Source organism: Aotus nancymaae, unplaced genomic scaffold, assembly GCF_030222135.1.
Source record: "Aotus nancymaae isolate 86718 unplaced genomic scaffold, 86718_ANA_hifiasm-v0.15.2.pri h1tg000131l, whole genome shotgun sequence".
Classification (NCBI taxonomy): Eukaryota; Metazoa; Chordata; class Mammalia; order Primates; family Aotidae; genus Aotus; species Aotus nancymaae.
In genome coordinates, this window is record NW_026988546.1 from 7,959,532 (window position 1) to 7,978,690 (window position 19,159).

Here is a 19,159-nt window from a genome sequence, read left to right on the forward strand (position 1 = left end):
TCTGGCCTAAGTACAACAAATTTTAGTCTTTCTTTTGCTATATGGTTTAATTAGTTTTCCCCTGGTTTGCCTGGTTTGTTTGTGGGTACATTTGGCTTGTTTTCCCTGTACCTAGTTAATGTTTCACATTGTGTCCATCCCACAGGCTTTTTTCTCTGCTGCACTATCTGTGGATCCCTAATTGCAAACAATCACCAAATAAAGTCTCTTGGTTGCTTTAGTTTCAGCAGTTACATCTCTTTTTGAATTTTGGCATCAAAGTGGATTTTGGTGAATTTGCTAGTGCCCTCAGGTCTTTTTTCCTGTTTGTCAGGGGCTCTGGACCCCCTCTTGTGGTCCTGCACCTCCTCATCAGTGCATCGCCATACAAGGTTAGCTCGAATGCCATGGAATCAGCTTTTCTATGGAGAGTAAGGCTGGCCAAGGAATAGATGCTGTCACTATGAGAGTGTGATGTCTTGCCCCTCCTCCCCAAGTTCTCCATACAAGATGCTGTTTTCACAGGGAACTTGTTTATTTTCTGCCATGATGCTCCTGAAGATGCTTGTCTGAACAGGCATGTGTCAGGAGTTGTGAACTGTCCCATTTACCTTTTCCTTTTCTTCATAGATGAAACTGAATATGAGTACAGTGGGAGTGAGGAAGAAGAGGAGGAAGTGCCTGAACAGGAAGGAGAGCCAAGGTAACCACAAAGCCACTGTTTAATATTCTGCTTTATGAAGGGATTTAGCTTTATGTTGTACCAGGATTTCAGAAGACTCCTGTGTGGTACAAGAAATCTTAAATTACTTAGACAGTGCCTTCTATCTTCCATTCTTCTCTATTCTTGGCAGATTCCTGTTAACATTTTTCTCCCCTGGATTTTCTTACCCAGTGGTTCTTTACCAAGGGTTGTACTGTGTCCCCTCCCCCCATCACTGAGAAATGTGTGGGCCTGGGCAAGGGAGAGTACCCCAGCATTTATTGTTTCAGAAGTCATAGATGGTGAAGGTGCCATTGAACACCATTTCTTGTGGTATACAGAACATGCCTACACACAAAGAATTGTCCTGCTCATGGACCAGCAGGACTATGTGTGTCCTGATTTATTTTATGGTCTGTGTTTTAGTTTATTTCTGGCTTCCGAAGATTTAGTAAAGCAGGTTAAGGAGTCAGATTGGTTGCATGAACTTCATAAGAACTGATGAATCAGAGAATAGAGGATATTTGGATTTTAATGATGAGTGTGCTTGGCAGTTGTCCATGCTGCAGTATGTGGCTGATGAATTGAACAAAGGGAGGGTAGAAGGGCATCTCAAGAGACTGTGGGGAGCCATGTGCCAGAGAATGGGACTTGGAAGAGAGAGAAGAGAATTTATTGAAGCTACTCCATAATCCTTTTTTTTTTTTCTTATGTAGGAGAAGATTTTAATCCATTTTAGACTAAGAATTTCAGAGGAATTTGAACTGATTTCATGAGCAATATAATTGTTTTTGAATAGGAGGAGCACTGTGTGATGAAAGAGGCAATGTAAGGAGCTATGTTTGCCATGCTGCTCTGGATGCTATGGCAGTGGAGAAGTAACTCAGTGGGGAGATAGCTAGGAAGGGTGTGTTTAATTGATCTGTACAGTGGCTAATTCATAGGATCTGCTTGGGCTCAGCTGCTGACCTGGAATTAAGAAAGTGGGAAGGAATTCATGATAGGACTTGGTGGTTGACCAGACAAAGACACAGGAATGGTGTAACTACTGAAAAGTGGTCTCATGGTTCTGTTTACTGAAGAGAAATAAGGTGGCAAAAGAAGGTGATTTCAACTGTTCTTTTACTGAGTTTGAATTGTTGTGAGAATCTTAAGTAGAAATGTCTTGTGAAGCAGACGTCTAGGACAGCGTTTAAGATATTTACTAAATGAGTAAAAGAAGATATGGAACAATTTATTTGTAGATGTAGTCATTTCTCTGTATGTATTAATTGCCTCTCTGGAGTCAGAGGAACTCGAGTATGAATGTAGAAATTGAATAGGATGCTGGTGCTGCTGTCTCACTTAGAGGACAGTGTGATCTGTGCACACCCCTGAAAGCCCTACTTTCTCCTGCAGTTCCATTGTGAACGTGCCTGGTGAGTCTACTCTTCGTCGAGATTTTCTGAGATTGCAGCAGGAGAACAAAGAACGTTCTGAGGCTCTTCGGAGACAACAGTTACTACAGGAGCAACAGCTCCGGGAGCAGGAAGAATATAAAAGGCAACTGCTGGCGGAGAGACAGAAGCGGATTGAGCAGCAGAAAGAACAGAGGCGACGGCTAGAAGAGGTAGCAAAAGGAAAATGTCCAAGTTGGTTGGTCTTTTCTCTTTCCGCATTTACACTGGTAGTGAGCCACTCGAAGGAATATCCTCTGTACCTTCCTGGTGTAACACATATCCACTGGCACAGCTGTTTACATAACTTATGAAAGAAAGCTTATGCTTTGGACTGTCAGGCCTTCGCATTCCTTGAGGCCTTAGAAATGTTTTCCTTTCTTGTAAAAACTTTGGGGATCTACCCCACAGTTACTCATCAACATACTGTGTTAAATGCAGAGCAAATGTCCCAAAGATGGCATCAGACCAGTTTTGTGAAGTCTTTGCATTATGGTTTAAGTTGGCTTGCTCAGGCTTGACCTGATTGCTTTTCCACTCTCAGCCTCTGGTTCCCAGTTTGTATGTGCATGTTTTTCTGAAACTTCAGACTTTTTCATATGAAAATTTTTTTTTTCTCTAAATGCCTTAACTTTAGGTATACTTAAGAGTAGGGGATGGAAGACAGATAGTGAATGCATGCGGGGCTTAATACCTAGGTGATGGATTGACAGGTGCAGCAAACCACCATGGCACACGTTTACGTATGTAACAAACCTGCACATTCTGCAATGTATCCCAGAACTTAAAGGTTAAAAAAAAAAAAAAAAAAAGAAGATCAGATGTGGACATAGAGACAGAAACACAGGAAGAGTGTGCCGTGGCAAAGGAAGCAAGATGGGAATTGTGGTCTGCAAGTGAAGGAAGGCCAAGTGTTGCCTGCAACCACCAAAGCTAGAAAGAGGCAAAGAAGGGCCCTTCCCAAGAGCCTTCAGAGAGAACATGGCCCTGCTAACTCACACCTTGATTTCAGAGTTCCAATATTCAGAACTGAGAGAAAATGAATTTCTACAGGTTTAAGCAAAAAAAAAAAAAAAGAAAGGAAAAAAGAGTAAGGGATGCAGAAAACAATTTGAACCTGGAAGTAGTAATGTCCTGTGGTGGAGAAGTACATTTTGCACCACCTGCTCATTTAACTCATTAATATTACTAACATTGGTAATGTGGTTACCTTACAGCTTTCACGTTTTTAACGCGCAGAAATATATTATTTCCCTATACAGTCGTGGGTCGCTTAATGACAGGGATACATTCTGAGAAATGCATCATTAGGTGATCCGTCATAGTGGGAACATCATAGAGTGTACCTACACAGACCTAGATAGTACAGCTTACTACGCACCTAGGCTCTGTGGTGTGGCCTCTTGCACCTAGGCTACAAACCTGTACAGGATGTTACTGTGCCTAATACTGTAGGCAGTTGTAACATAATGGTGAGTATTTGTATATGTAAACATAGAAAAAGTATGATAAAAATATGATATTATAATTTTATGGGACCACAATTGTATATGCAGTTCTTCATTGACCAAAACATGGCTATTTTGCCTGGGGATCAGAAGAGTTTTTGATTTTCTTTTCTTGACTGGCTCCTGCTGCATAGTACACAGGCCCAAAGTTCTTATTCATTGTCATTTCTGTTTTTATTTGATTCACATACCTTACTGTTTTACCTTTTTTTCTTCCAGAAAAATGGCCCAACAACAGTAAAGCCCTGTATTGATATTATCCCATGGAATTTAATTTATTCAATAGCAACACATGCCATTAAATATTATCCAACTTATTTAACAGCACATCTTGACATGGAATCTTTCTTACATTTTGTGTATTTGTAGTCTGGATTCTGAACACTCTATAATTTGCCCCTTGTTTAGAAAAATCAGTGCCTGTTGAACTAAGGAACCTGCAAATACTCAGCTAGGACTTTTAAAAGAAAACAGGACATACATTCCCCTGTAGTAGGGACAACTTTGCTGCTTATATAATGCTTTTTGTAGTTAATTTGCAAACTCCCTGTAGTATTTTTGTTAAGACTCTTTACAGTGTTCTTTGAACCTAATAAATCTTGAATGGGTTCAGAGATCTGTTCAAGTTGCATATTGACTGTACTTATTTTATTAGAATGCTTGAGTTTTGAGACTTTAGCTGTTTCTAGTTATTTCTTGAAATGGTGTTTTCTACTGTCTTTTCTGATCCCAGCCTGTACTTTCCTTAAGCAGGTGGCATAGATCACTTTGGTGGCTTATAACTTGAAGTATCAAGGACCAGATCAAATTAGCGCTCATTTGTAACACATGTCTTGGAAACATCTTTCAGGCTGTCATTAGTGAGACGAGTATCCATTATCCAGCCTTTGCATGTGGTAGGTGGTAAGGATTGCAAGGTGAAGGTGAGCGATGGCTCACAGGGAAGAGCTGAATTTTGTTTTATTAGCTAAGTAGATGGTAGTGAATGTCTGTGAAAACAAGAATTTTGCTTTAACATGTTTTCATTAGCTCATTAATTTCAGATTTTCTGTTTAAGTTGAAACTCAGGGTCATCTCTTTAAGCTGGTTTTCATAATTAGGAAAGATTAAAAAAATATTGAAATGGGAAAAGTCACATGAGTGGAATCCACTGGTTTGGATTTTTGGTCAGCTGGCTGCTTATTATTAGTCTGGGTAGTTAAGCTTAATTTACACTCCAGGTCCCAGGAAGCTATTTTGGGAATAGTGTGATCCCTTCTTTGGGGAATTGGTTCCAGCATTAACTATGGATACCAGAACTGCAGATGCCCAAGCCTCTGAGATAAAGTGGCCTAGTATTTGCACATAACGTATGCACTTCCTTCCATATATAGTCATATGCTGCATAACAATGTTTTGATCATCAACAGACTACATGTATGATGGTGGTCCCATAAGATTATAATGGAACTGAAAAATTCCTATTGCTTAGTGACATCATAGCCATTGTAACATGGTAGTACAATTCATTACTTGTGATTGTGGTGATGCTGGTGTAAACTCACGTATTGCATTGCTGGTTGTATAAAAGTATAGCACATACAATTATATACAGTGCGTAATACTTGATAATGACAATAAATGACTTTGTTACTGGGCTTATATATTTACTATATTATACTTTCTAATCATTATTTTAGAGCATACTCCTCCTACATGTTAAAAAATCAAGTTAACTGTAAAAGAACCTGAAGCAGGTCCTTCAGGAGGATTCCAGAAGAAGGTATTGTGATCATAGGAGATGACAGCTAACAGCTCCATGTGTGTTATTGCCCTGGAAGACCCTCCAGTGGGACAAAATGTAGAAGTAGAAGATAATGATATTGAGGATCCTGACCTTGTGTAGGCCTAGACTAATGTGTATGTTTGTGTCTTACTTTTTAACAAAAAAATTTTTAAAGCTAAAAAATTTTTTTTTAAATTGGGAAAAAGTTTATAGGATAGAAATAAAGAAAGAAAATATTTTTTACATTTATATGAATTGTTTGTGTATTAATACAAACGAATAAAATTAAAATGTTAATGAAGTCAGAAAAAGCTACATTAAGATTAATACTGAAGAAAGAAACACATTTTTAAATAAATTTAGTATGGCCTGAATGCACCGTGTTTATGAAGGCTACAGTAGTGTAATGTCCAGGGCCTTCATATTCACTCACTGACTCACCCAGAGCAACCTCCAGCCTCTCGAGCTCCATTAATGGTGAGATATAGCATTTGTAATATTTTATAGCATGTTTTTACTGTACTTTTTTTGTGTTTAGATACACAGCTACTTACCATTGTGTTGCAGTTACTTAGTGTATTCAGTGTAGTACCATGCTGTGCAGGTTTGTAGCCTAGGAGCAATAGGCTACACCATATGGCCTAGGTGTGTAGCAGGCTGTACCATCTAGGTTTGTGTGTGCACACTGTATGATGTTCATACAATGAAGAAATCACCTAACGACGCATTTCTAGGAACATATCCCCGTTGTTAAGCAACATATGACTGTACTTTAAATCATCTCTGGATGACTTAATAGTGAATACAATGTAAATGCCATGCAAATACCTGTTATACTGTATTGTTTAGTGAATAATGACCAAGAAAAGTCTGTACAGATGCAATTTTTTCAAATATTTTTCGACCCAAAGTTGGTCGAATCCATGAGGATGTGGAACCTGTGGAGACAGAGGGCTGACTGTATTTGAGCCATAAGTGGTTTGTAGCCCTTTATTGGCATTAAGGATTTAGTCAGAACTGTTTTGAAGAACAGAGATTATTTGATAAACAAAGTAAGTAAAGATGGTCAGCCTTACTCATAAGATACTGAAACAGAAAGGAGAAAACTTTCTATCAGCAGACTGGCAAAACATGGTCCAAAAAGTCAAGGCTGTGGGCAAACGCAGTGCAGATGCCACAAAACCAGGCCCACTGAGGTTGGGGATTTCTCCTGCCATCTGCACACTCCTGTCTCTACACCCTCTTTGCGGTAAGGGATGGTGCTTTTGCCCTTCATAGGTTCTTCATCTTTAAGAAGTATATATGCTCCCACCCTGTACCTCCCTTGGTGCTCTCTGAAATCTGCTGCTGCTATTATCGCCCTCCTTTGCTACTCTGCTTTCTCCTCGACTCTTGTGTGAACTGGATCTCCTTTGGAAGTCCTTGCAACTAACTCTTTTGGAGTTTGTCTCCCAGTTTTGCTGAAAATGAAGTTTTTGGGTTTTCTTCTTGTTTTGTTTGGATGGTTCCAGGAGGAAAGGGGGAGAATGCTGGGCTCAAGCAGCCAAGTTCATACTGAGAGTCTGAGCACTTCTTCCCTGGCCCTCCCCGCTGCTCTTCATGTGTGTGACTGTGCTCCTTGAGTCCATCTCTTCTGGGTACCTTCATGTTTTGTCAGGTTAAGTAAATTATCCAGATTTTAAAAAGGATACTTTTATTCCTCCCTCAAAATTTTGTTTTGTTTTGGAGACAGGATTTTGCTCTGCCACCCAGGCTGGAGTGAGGTGGTGCAGTCTCAGCTCACTGCAGCCTCTGCTTCTTGGGCTCAGGTGATCCTCATGGCTCGGCTTCTCAAGTAGTTGGGACTGCAGGCATGTACCAGCACACCCAGTTAATTTTTTTCCTCCTGCCTCAGCCTCCCAAACTGCTGGAATTAGAGGCATGAGCCACTGCACCCAGCCAAAAACTTTTAATACTACTTTTCCTATTGAGAGCATCATCACACCTTTGGCTCGTAACAGACATTGGGTCTAGCTAAATTTTTTTTTCATGTTGTTCATAAGACAGTCTTTTCTTCTATCCTGTATTTATTTGCTTTTTAGGAAATATGAAGCTTACTTAATTATGGTGTCATTTTATCCCAATAGTTTTGTGCTCTTTTTTTTTAATTGAATCATGATTTGGCATCCTTTTTCTGTTTCTACTCTCATGACATTCACACATTTGGTTAGCATGCTTTCTTTGTTCTTTGTCTAAGTTTAATAAAAATAGTCTGGGCGTGATGGTTCACACCTGTAATCCTAGCCACTTTGAGAGGTCGAGATGGGAGGCTCACTTAAGCCCAGGAGTTTGAGATAAGCTTGGGAATATAGCAAGACCCCCTCTCTATTTAATAAAAAAACAAAAAGATAAAAGAAGGAAAGAAAATAAAAATATTAAACAAGATGTTGTCCTGGAGAAACCTGATTAATTTTTTGCTACTTGTAATTTTCCTTCTATTTTTGAACCGTCCTGATGGGATGTTCAGGTCTTTCCTGTCTCAGAGTCTTTTAGCTGGTATTTTAAAAAATCTTTTACATCTTTCCTTTCAAAGCCTTTATCCCTGTGACTTTGGAAAATCTACTTCCTCAACTGAGGGTAAATGTTAGTGTGAGCAGCAGCAGTTTCTTTTGGCCTTTCTTCCATCAAGAGGACACACAGTAACATTTATTTCTGTCATTCCTACAAAATCCCAAAGTGATTTCTACAAATCTCAAAGCAAAATTTTAGAGGGGCAGTGGAAGTAGAAGACATTAAAAACAAAGAGAAGCATGAGAAAAAAAACTCTGTGTGAAATGGGATTAGTATTGATATTAAATTATAACACTAGGAAAACATAAAAGTTTCTCAGTAAAAAATTAATAAATTGTGCCATGTATTCATTGTATATTTCTTGGTTTTGAAATTTAGAAGGAAGGCAGTGAACTCTTTTACTCTGAAGCACTTTCCAGCAGTCGCCATGTATTTTGAAGAAATAGGAACCATTTTCTCAGTCTTCCTTTCCTACAGAAAAGCCCTTTGTTTTGCAAGTCATTAGTAGTATCTAACATCAGGAGTACATGTTAGCACATGCTACCTTTCTTAAAAAAGTAGTTCCAGCTTTAATATATACAGTAATCATAGTGTCCTGGCATGCCAGTGCCCCAACAGCTAAGGCCTTGCTTCCTGTCAAGCTAGCATCTCAGTTGGTTTGCAGAAGGTGGCTTTATAAGTTCTTAAATATTATCTTGGCATCCGAGTCTTATGTTTGGTTATATTTGCAGTTAAATTTTGTAGCGAGTTTAATTCCTCATACATGATTTATTATCCAAAGATGGGGAAGAAACAAATAGCTCTGTACTGTGACTTCATCAGAACTTGCAAATAAAAATACTCAAGGGTTGATGGTATATGTATGTAGAAACGTGACCGCAAAAGTTCTTGGAAATAGCGGAGTCCAAAGAATTAACTGGTTTATCAAAATCTATTAGTTTCCACTGAAGCCAATAAATCCAGTGGAGTATATTTAAATAGATCTCACTATTATCAGTGTAGTTTTATTTAGAAAAGTTTCTGGTTTGGATGTCACATGCTAGGTTAGATTCGAATTTAAAAAGGTTAGATTCAAATTTAAAAAGTATTGAATTTCTCTTCTGAAGGTTATGTGTGAAATTTACTGCAGGGGGCAAAAAAGATAAGACATGGTTCCTGCTCTCAAGACGTTTAGAGTCTTTTTGGTGTTTATCTAGTAACCAAAGTTGTGGTAGTATCTCCTGAAATTAAAAAGAAAAAGCCTCTCAGAAGGTTTCAATTGACAGTTGAACTTTTTATATAGTGTATCCTGTTGGTAAGATGTTGTTTGCTTGCTATTTTTTCTTTGATAGTATATTTTGAATTAAATTTATACATTTTAGTTAATTGAATAAAATGTAATTATGTTGACATTAATGTACATATATACAAAGAGAGGATATGCACACATAGAAACATGCACAGTTAGACTACCCTGTCCTGTGCAGCTTGTCTACTGAGCATCCCCGACACCAAGCAGGAGCAGATATATACTACTAGGCAAAAGTGAACAACAGAGACCATTAACTTGGAAAAAACTCTGTATGTGGCAAGAGATGAACTAAAACAAGGGCGTTAAGTCAAAAATGTAAATACTAGTCAGCGTGACTGCAAGCATGCTCACTTCACCAGCTCCCAAAATGCTGGCAGACACACTTATTACAAATGCTATCTCTTTTTCATCCACCTTTTCCTCAACCCCATAGGGTATTGGAAGGATTCCCAGAATACTGTGGCGATTTCTCTCTGGAGATAACTGACCAGCCAAAGGAAATAAGGCCCCAGTGAAATGATCAGGGTGAATCATGATCACCTTACTCTATTACTAAGTAGTTGCCAGGTGCTATTTGTCTATACAGTCCTTATAATTTGCTTTTTAGGATCTTAAATATAAATGGACAACTGAGATTACTAGACAATGAGGAAAATCTGTAACATGGAAGATTTTGAAACAAGTAGAAAAAAGAACTCAAAGGAAATAGAGGCAGTGAGGGAACAGAGGAAAGCATCTCATACATATACACATGAACAGACACAAGACCTTATCCTTGGAAAGAGAATATACTATATTTATGGAACAAGAATATTTAAAAATTAAGAAGGAATTCTTGAGTTTTTTTTTTTTTAATCAACACTTCCAGAAAGTGGGGAAGAAAAGACAAGTTGGTGGGTAATAGGACAATAGGAAAACTTACAGGATCAATCCAGGATGTCCAACTTTTATTTAATAGATGTTCTAGGAACTGAATACTATAGGAAGAACATACAGGAATCATTTAAGCAAAATTTCCAGAACTAAGAAATACAAGTTTCTGGATTGAAAGCCTCGTTGAGTACCCAGCACATGAATGAAAAAGGGCTCACACAAAGGCACATACATCATGTGTATGTACACATACCTAAATGTACATACATCATCATCTTTAGAATATTGAGGATGAAAAGAGGATCCTACAAGCTGAAGCTGGGCGCAGGTAGAGGAGTGTGGAATGGGTCCTGTACTAAGTATCAAGAATCTGAATGGTCTCAGAATCTCTAGGAGCAACATCAGAAGCTAGAAGATGACATAGTAGTGTTCTCGAAACTCAGAGGGAATATTAATTTTCTTCACCCAAAATTGTGTGTACAGCAACAATTTTGCAAAGTTCCAGAGGTATTTTTTTTTTTTAACCTCTTCTTTTCTCTTCCTCAAGAAGCTGCTGGAGGATGTGTTCCAGCAAAGTAAGAAAATTCTTGGGAAGTTGGTGGACAGAGATATAGAATGACTGGAAAACAGTCTCCAAGAATAAAGAAAGAATACCTGATTTGTTTAACCATGTTGAAAGGAGTGTTATGGTAGTGTAGGAGACTTTATAGATTATTTGTGATAGGTCCATAGAAACCCAGTGGAACAAACAAAAAGTGAGATAATTGATAATACCTTGATAAATAAAGATGTCATAGCCATTAAAGTTTTAGTGTTTAGACACTAGAGCAGGAATGCCATTCTTTTTTTTTTTTTTTTTTTTTTTTTTTTTTTTTTTTTTTTTGAGAAGGAGTCTTACTCTGTCACCTAGGCTGGAGTGCAGTGGTGTGATCTTGGCTCACTGCAGCCTCCGCCTCTGTCTCCTGCCTCAGCTTCCCGAATAGCTGGGATTACAGGTGCGCACCATCATTCTGGGCTAAGCGCCATTCATTTTCTGACCCCATCCCCATCCATGGGAAGCCGATGAGTTTTGTGTGTTGAATTTGTAGAGCAGAGAATCAGGGAAAAGAAGATTCCCTCATTGAAAACCTATATAATAAGAGAGGTGGGATCAAAAGAAGACTCAGAACTTCATTGAGAATAATGGGGATGTAGTAGTAAACTGAGAGAGACCAGAGTACCAAATCATTGTTGCTATCCAGTTATTACAGATGAAAGATACTACTTTAAATTTCCCAGGACATCATTTTAAGCGTCTGCTTCAGATTAAATACTAGTTGAGAGTTGGGGGAAGACCCAGAAGGAATATTAAACTATAATAAATACGTATTTTGTATACTGTAGGGTTACATAGAACAGTGTTGATTGAGAAAGGCTGACTGAGTGTCTGGTGATTCAGTAGCACCCTTTATACCTGTTGATGGGATGCAGGGTAGAGTGTGGTTAAGAGTCTGACTGTAGAGGCAGAGCAGCTCTTCCAGCTGGTGACTTGCTGGCTTGTGACTTTGGGCATTATAAATGCATGTCTAATATCCCTGATAGTTTTACTCTAAACTTTGTTGCTATTGGTTAATTTTAGTGTCACAAATAAAGTTTGTGGTAATATTATTGGCTCTCTGTGTCTGGGAAATTTGATGGCTTGTCCATCCTCTAGAGCTGTTGCTATCCAGTAGCCACTAGCCACATTTGGCCATTTAAATTTAAATTAACTTCAGTGCAACAAAATGAAAAACTCAGTTTCTCATTCTTACTAGCTATATTTCAGGTGCTGATTAGCAACCTGTGACTCGTGACTATGGAGCAGTGCAGAGATAGAACATTTTCATTATCCCAGAGAGTCCAGAGTCTAGCTTCTGCTTTACTGGCAGACAGCCTTGGGCTAGAAGAGTGAGTTGTCATTAATCTGGTATGTCATGTTGCTCTGTACTGTAGGGTTACATAGAACAGTCTGGATTGAGAAAGGCTGACTGAGTGAGTCTGGTGATTCAATAGTACCCTTTGTATCTGTTGATGGGATGCAGGGTAGAGTGTGGTTAAGAGTATGGGCTGTAGAGGCAGAGCAGCAGCTCTTTTAGCTGGGGACTTGCTGGCTTGTGACTTGGGCAAGTCACTTACCTTTTCTGAAGCTATTTTCTCATCTGTAAAGCAGGGATGAAATAATGACCTCCTTGGGTTGTTAAGGGAATTATATTAGGTAAAATAAATGGAATAAAAATATCAAATACTTAGCTTGGTGCCAGGCACATAGTAAGCATTTGCTCAGTGGCAGTTTCTGAAATACTTTTATAGTGCTAGTTATTCTTGTTGATGTTAGTTCTTTTCCTGATGTGTCCTTTTTTCCTTTTTTTAATTCTTTGTCTTCCTTTCTTTGCTGTATTTCTAATTCCCTTTACTTCTTTCTCCTAATGTGTTTTTATTCTGACTTAAGGGTCCTGGATAACCCTGTTAATGACATTCAAGAATAAAGAATTTTCTGTCCCCTAATTGCTGTGGTGCATCGAGCAGTGGGGAATAATTGTTATCAAAATGAAACTAAACCCTGTAAGGATTCACAGAAACACAATACTTTTGAACAGTATTCATGAGGAAGCCCTTACTTATGGGTCCAAGGGGCAGTGTGGAAATAATTGGCCAGTAGATATGGAGCCCATAAACCTCTCAGCTCATTAGTGTCCACCTGTGACTGACTGATCAGCAAACTATAGCACCATGAGAGGCATGGAGGGAAGATCCCTGGTAATTATACATTTTTACTTAACATAGCAACAAAGGAGAGAGCGTGAAGCTAGAAGGCAGCAGGAACGTGAACAGCGAAGGAGAGAACAAGAAGAAAAGAGGCGTCTAGAGGAATTGGAGAGAAGGCGCAAAGAAGAAGAGGAGAGGAGACGGGCAGAAGAAGAAAAGAGGAGAGTTGAAAGAGAACAGGTTAGTTCACAGAGAACATTCCAGGCATAAATTTGTAAAGTATGTTACTTTGCAGAGCTGGGGGATTTTCAGAAAGCGCACACATGTGATGCATACACGCATATACACGTATACTTAGAACTTCAGATGTATAAATGTGGTGAAACACAATTGGAATGTCACCAATAACTTGAGTCTTTTGTCTTAAAAAGGGTTTGTAAATCATTACACTTCAGAAACCTCTTGAAATAAGTTAAGTGTCTCCAAAAAGTATAATACCTGAAAGATGTCTGCATATATCTTCTCAGGCTTGGCTTAAATGCTGTGGAGCCCAAATACATGGATGATAAATTAACTTTTTTAAAAAATGAAATTAAAAACCAACAGTAAGAAGTTTCTTATGAGAAATATTTGAATATCCAGTGGCTAAGTGAATATTGTAATATATATCAGCATGTAATTCTGTATATACATGTGGAGTATTAGAAAAACTAATGATGAGTTGTTCAACCAAAAAAGACCAGGTTTTAATAATATTTGCAGCATTTTATTAATGCCAGGTATGAGTTTTAGAAATTTTGTTTGCTGAACCACCTGTGCAAACAAAAATTGCCCTTAGCCTTTTTGCCTTTCTTGTTTTTGAATTGATCTATCTTTTATGAGTTTGGAATAAAGAAAAAATGATATGTGCGGACCAGTTTAAGTAATATTTGGTGTCTGTATTTTAAACTTACAAACCATGGTGTTAACTTTCAGATGTGACTATTCATCTGCCTTCCTTTATGCTAATCATATGCCTTGGGCTTTCTGAGCCTTGGGTCTGCATGCTCCTCAGTGTTTTCCCAGGCATGTCAGTGAGGCTCTTTATGTTACCTAATGGCCATTATCAACCATTTAACTATATAGTGCAAGTGTTTTAACACTGCACTTATGTTTATCCCTGGGGGCTACAAAGAGGAAAACATTTAAGCTTTTAAGAATTAAATCACCTAGAAATAATGATTACAATTCCATCATGAGAGGCAGGCATGATGGTAGCAAGTCGCCTTTAATGCTTTAATGGCAGTCATTAAATTTTGTGAATAGCAAGTATTTGGCACCTCTTTTAAAAAATTCTAAAATCAGTTTTATTCTGTTTTTCCAATTATGTTGTCAAATAGTAATTCCTCGTATTAACAGCGCTGTAGGACACATTTCATTTCAGCATAAGTGTGTATGTTTGTATAGATGTGTGTTGTATTGTATATGTTCATTGCCTATGTGTTAGGACATTTGTGGTTTGGAGAGGACATGATTTTTCCAGTTGTCTCTGTGGTTTGAGAGCAGAAAACAAATGAGTGTACTGACTTGATCTTTCAAGTTATGATTTAATTCTGTTTTGCTCAAAAAGAAAATGATTTGGAAGTCAGTTTCCTTTGTTCAGTCACAGTTGGGTTAAGGCCACGCAGCCTTGCTAGGGCAGGTATTGCTGTAGCATGTACCGTGGAGGGTCAGGCATAGACACATAAGACGTAGACCCCAGGTGTTCTGAGCCAGTCCGCCCCTGCCCTTGCACGCCCCCTCTCATTGGCTTTTTGGTTCAGTTTTCTTTGTAAAGTAAGGATTTCTAAGGATTTTTATATGCTGTAATTTCAATATTCTCCCAGAGTTACTGGTTAACTAAAACTTCTATTCAGCCCATATTGATTGCTATTTTTGTTACAAGGTGTGCACCATGACACAAGGGGATGGTCAGCAGTAGACAGGATCTGAATTTCAGTATAAAATGTCTCCTCTTAGTCCTTAGTCCACTCCTCTTCTAGAGTTTTTTTTCCCTGTCCAAAAGAAAGGATGCCTCTTCTGCTTGTAAAATGTTTTATGCTTTTCAGGGTTATGTCATATCAATCTCATGTCTGAACCTCACAAAAATTCCTGAGAGTTGGGAGAGGAGATTTTGGATTCTCATTTCTCGAATGAGGACACTGAGAAAAAGGGAGCTTTAGAGCATGCTAGAGATCATACAGCCAGTCCTTGATGGAACAGGGATTGAGGCCTCCTGGTATCCCTGTCTGCTGTAATATGCATGCAGTTTCAAAATAGGGTTTTACTTCTCTCCATAACATATTTGGGATGTGTTTACCTGTTTTCGTTGTTAGGAAAGTTAATCATTCTCTTCTCATTGAAAAGAAAAACCAACCCATCCCCACCTCCTCCTCTCCCCTTGTCCTTGTCTGTCCCTGTCTCTCTGACACACACACACAAGCTCAACATGGAGCCTGGGTCTGTTCATTTGAGGAGAGTTGCCCAAGTTTAGAATGTAATCATTCCAGGTGCCTTTGGAATCATCAACGAAAGCGTGAATCATGTTTGTTGTATTTTAATACTAAACAGGTTTTGGTTTTAGGTTTCAAAAGTTGGTGATCCATACTTGTTATAAATAATGACTAATAAACAGATATTTACTAATGAAAATGTTTTGATTCTTTTTAATTAAACTCTTGATTTCTCTGGGGTTTACCAACCTTCAGAGGAATGGCATTGTCTTTTAAAATTCTGCATTTGTATGCAACAACTGTATTCTAAGAGAAATACTTTTCGCTACCTTCACGTATATCATGGGAATGCCTGTCATCATTTGTTAGACTCCTTAGGTCTTACTGGCCAATTTGAAGTTCTTGGAGAAATCTTTAGCAATAGATTTTTCTTTAGGTATTTACCACTAAGTAAGTCGTTGCTAAAGATGATTGGAGCAAATAGTTCTTGGTGCTCCCTCTAGGTGTTTCTGATGCTTTTCTTTGGGATAAATTGATTGCTGGGTGATTTTTGTGTGACAGGAGTATATCAGGCGACAGCTAGAAGAGGAGCAGCGGCACTTGGAAGTCCTTCAGCAGCAACTGCTCCAGGAGCAGGCCATGTTACTGGTAACGCCCCACCTCTGTCTCATTCTGTAGCATCAGGGCTTGTTCATCCCTCCCCTAAGTCGGGAAGCTGTGGTGGTCACTAGACCATTTTGGTTTTGCTGTGGGCAGCCAGGCTCAAAAGAGATGCCCATTTTACAGTCATATTGCTAGCACATCGCAAGGTGGTCTTTAGTTCTCTTTAATAAGTTAATTGTTCTCCTTTGGTAGATACAAGGTTTTGAACAGAACTGGGCACTCAGTGAACACACTAGAATGCTGAGGGCAGTAGGTTGAAAGCCCATGCCACAGGATTTTTACTTAGTATCTATACCACTAAACCTGACATTTAATTGAAGTCTCTCTTACTCTGTTCATGATATTACGGTTAGCAACAGCTGTCAGGTTTTTCCACAGGTAATGTGCTATTTAAAATCCCAGCCATTTTGCTTTCTTACAAAAGACAGGGAAAATGTATGGTCACTTTTTTTAAAGAAGCTGAACAAATCCAGAGAAGAGGTGAGCTCTCCAGTGTCCCATAGATTTAGTGTTATCCTCTCCCTCTCCAAGGAGTGCCGATGGCGGGAGATGGAGGAGCACCGGCAGGCAGAGAGGCTCCAGAGGCAGTTGCAACAAGAACAAGCCTATCTCCTGTCTCTACAGCATGACCATAGGAGGCCGCACCCGCAGCACTCGCAGCAGCCGCCACCACCGCAGCAGGAAAGGAGCAAGCCAAGCTACCATGCTCCCGAGCCCAAAGCCCACTATGAGCCTACCGACCGAGCACGAGAGGTATCCTCTTTCCTTTGTCACTTAGACATTGTCCTGGAAAGTCGTACAATGACTCTTCAGAACTGTGTCATATGAATTCTAGAATGGGCCATAGAGGTCAGCTAATTACCTAGTTTCTTCATTTTCTAACTAGGATATTGAATTTCAGAGAAGTGGAGGGCCTTGCCCAAGGTTTCATATCCAGTCAGTGCTTTTTCCATAAAGGACCAGAGTGCCTCAGTTAACATATCCCAAAAGAACTTGAAACGGAACTAAACAAAAAGAAGATGACATAGCACAGTTACTTTTAAAAATATGAATGAGAGAAATCGTGGTCTGGTTAGCTATTCTCCCAAACTGGTATGAAGCTAAAGTGTGGCTGTGGCTCAACTTCCTGACTTTGCAGATGTCAGGATGTACTATTAGATTGGTACATTAGGGCTAGCCAGAGCCTCAGAGTAGGCTGCTGCAGGGACTGCTTGGGGGTGCGGGGTGGGGGAAAGGTGTGTTTCCAGAGGTGTTGAGTCCTGGCCCACAGGTGGCAACAACCTTCTCCTGTGTCTGCCCTCACAGACAGCAGATTCTAGAAATGAATATTCTGTTTGTTCTGGAGTGCTTTTATTTTTGGTGGAGTGAAATGCATTCTGGATTTCTGATGGTAGTTTTTTAATCTGTTTGGTTAGTTGCTTGTGACAGATTTTTTTCTACTTTATCATCATATACAGTCTTAGAATTCTGATAAAAGAGGAGAGCTTAGAGACTGTCTTGCTAATTTTTATCTTCATAAGTATTTTCTTTTTCCTGAATGTAATTGTAGCACTGCTTTATCTACCTTCTTTTTTCCACCTGCTCCTCTCTTTTCTTGTAGCAGAAGAAAACAGAAAACTTCTCTTTAGATTTCTTCCACTTTCAGATTTTCTTTGATATTTCTGCTTTTCCCCTACTAACACTGAGTTATGTCTTCTAATTCTCTGATACAGGTGGAAGATAGATTTAGGAAAACTAACCACAGCTCCCCTGAAGCCCAGTCTAAGCAGACAGGCAGAGTATTGGAGCCACCAGTGCCTTCCCGATCAGAGTCTTTTTCCAATGGCAACTCCGAGTCTGTGCATCCTGTCCTGCAGAGACCAGCGGAGCCACAGGTAGTGACAGCCAGCTTTGCTGTGGTTGACTCATGCAATGGCTTACCGAGCCACAGGCTTGCTGTAACATCACAGTTTAGTTTGTCACCACATTGGAAAAAGAAGCGAGATTAGCAGGAGTGACTTTAGACCAAAAGAAGACATACACTCAGTTGATAGGGAAAGATCTTTTTCTTTCCTTTTTTATTTTTTGAGATTTTGTGTTCTCATTAAGAGTATTGAGTGATTTCATCTAACCATTTCCCTTCCCTAACCTCAGGTGTTAAGGGTCTCTTTTTTCTAATACGAAGATCTTTTAGTTTAGTGAGGGAGAGCCAGAAATTTTCTCTCAAGTATTTTAAAAGTAAGTGCTTTACTGTGTGATCCCTTGCTCTTGGCCAGTTCTATGAATGGGCCTTAGATGATACCCCTGAAATTCCACACAAAGTGTCTTTATTTGTTCAAATGTGCATTTTTCCAGGGGGTAGGGGTGGTGGGGGTGGGATGACCTTTTATCAGATTGTCAAAGGGTTCAAGATCCAAAAAAGTTTAGATCCAGTGGGTTAGGTGTAGATTTCACTGAAATAGGCCAGGGAAAAAGGCTATGACCTCTCCTTGGGTCTGCTGCAGCGTTCTAGGTCTGCTTCAGCAACTATTGGGCTGATGCCTCATGGCTGGAGCAGAACCCACTGTGCTGTCCATAGAGGAGAGCAGGCAACAAAGATTATCACCAAAGATCTTAGAGATCCTTAAAATGCCGATTCCTACTCTCTTGCTGAAAATTACTGACTTTTAGACATTTTCCTACTTGCCACTCTGTAATCCAGAATATTAGGAACAAGTTCTTAAGCTTGAGTTTACTTTTCACTGGTGTTTGCCTGTGTGGGGGACAAAAGTTTATGTTCTTGTGACAGGAAACTGTGGGATCTGCAGCCCAGAGGAGTTTAAAAAAAAAGGGCTGGGCATGGTGGTTCACACCTGTAATCCCAGCACTTTGGGATGCCAAGGCAGGTGGATCACCTAAGGTCAGGAGTTAGAGACCAGCCTGGCCAACATGGCAAAAGCTCGTCTCTACTAAAAATACAAACATCAGCCGGGCATGGTGGTGGGTGCCTGTAATCCCAGGTGCTCGGAAGGCTCAGTCAGGAAAATGGCTTGAACCCAGGAGGTGGACTTTGCACGTTGCAGTGGGCTGAGATGCACCACTGCACTCCAGCCTGGGTGACAGAGCAAGACTCCATCTAAAAAAAAAAATCTAGGACTGAGGCTGGGGGGTACGTGAGGGTGAGTGGGTATTTCCATAGGACCAGCAGTTTCTTGAGTCCCAGGAGAGCTGGCCTGCT

At 39.6% G+C, this 19,159-nt stretch overlaps 1 protein-coding gene across 36 annotated transcripts in view; it reads left to right on the plus strand.

Annotated features, from left to right (window-relative positions):
- Nucleotides 1–19,159, plus strand: part of MAP4K4 (mitogen-activated protein kinase kinase kinase kinase 4) — a 192,062-nt gene that overhangs the window by 143,552 nt on the left and 29,351 nt on the right. For 12 of the 36 annotated variants that reach the window (XM_064371371.1, XM_064371387.1, XM_064371372.1 and 9 more), the window contains exons 11-15: nt 610–682; nt 2,081–2,291; nt 12,908–13,069; nt 15,862–15,948; nt 16,495–16,716. In XM_064371371.1, the coding sequence (XP_064227441.1) occupies nt 610–682; nt 2,081–2,291; nt 12,908–13,069; nt 15,862–15,948; nt 16,495–16,716 (755 nt within the window). Of the gene's footprint in view, nt 1–609; nt 683–2,080; nt 2,292–12,907; nt 13,070–15,861; nt 15,949–16,494; nt 16,717–17,675; nt 17,838–19,159 lie in introns of all 36 variants that reach the window. The other 24 variants (XM_021677407.2, XM_021677413.2, XM_064371367.1 and 21 more) reach the window with 3 other exon arrangements.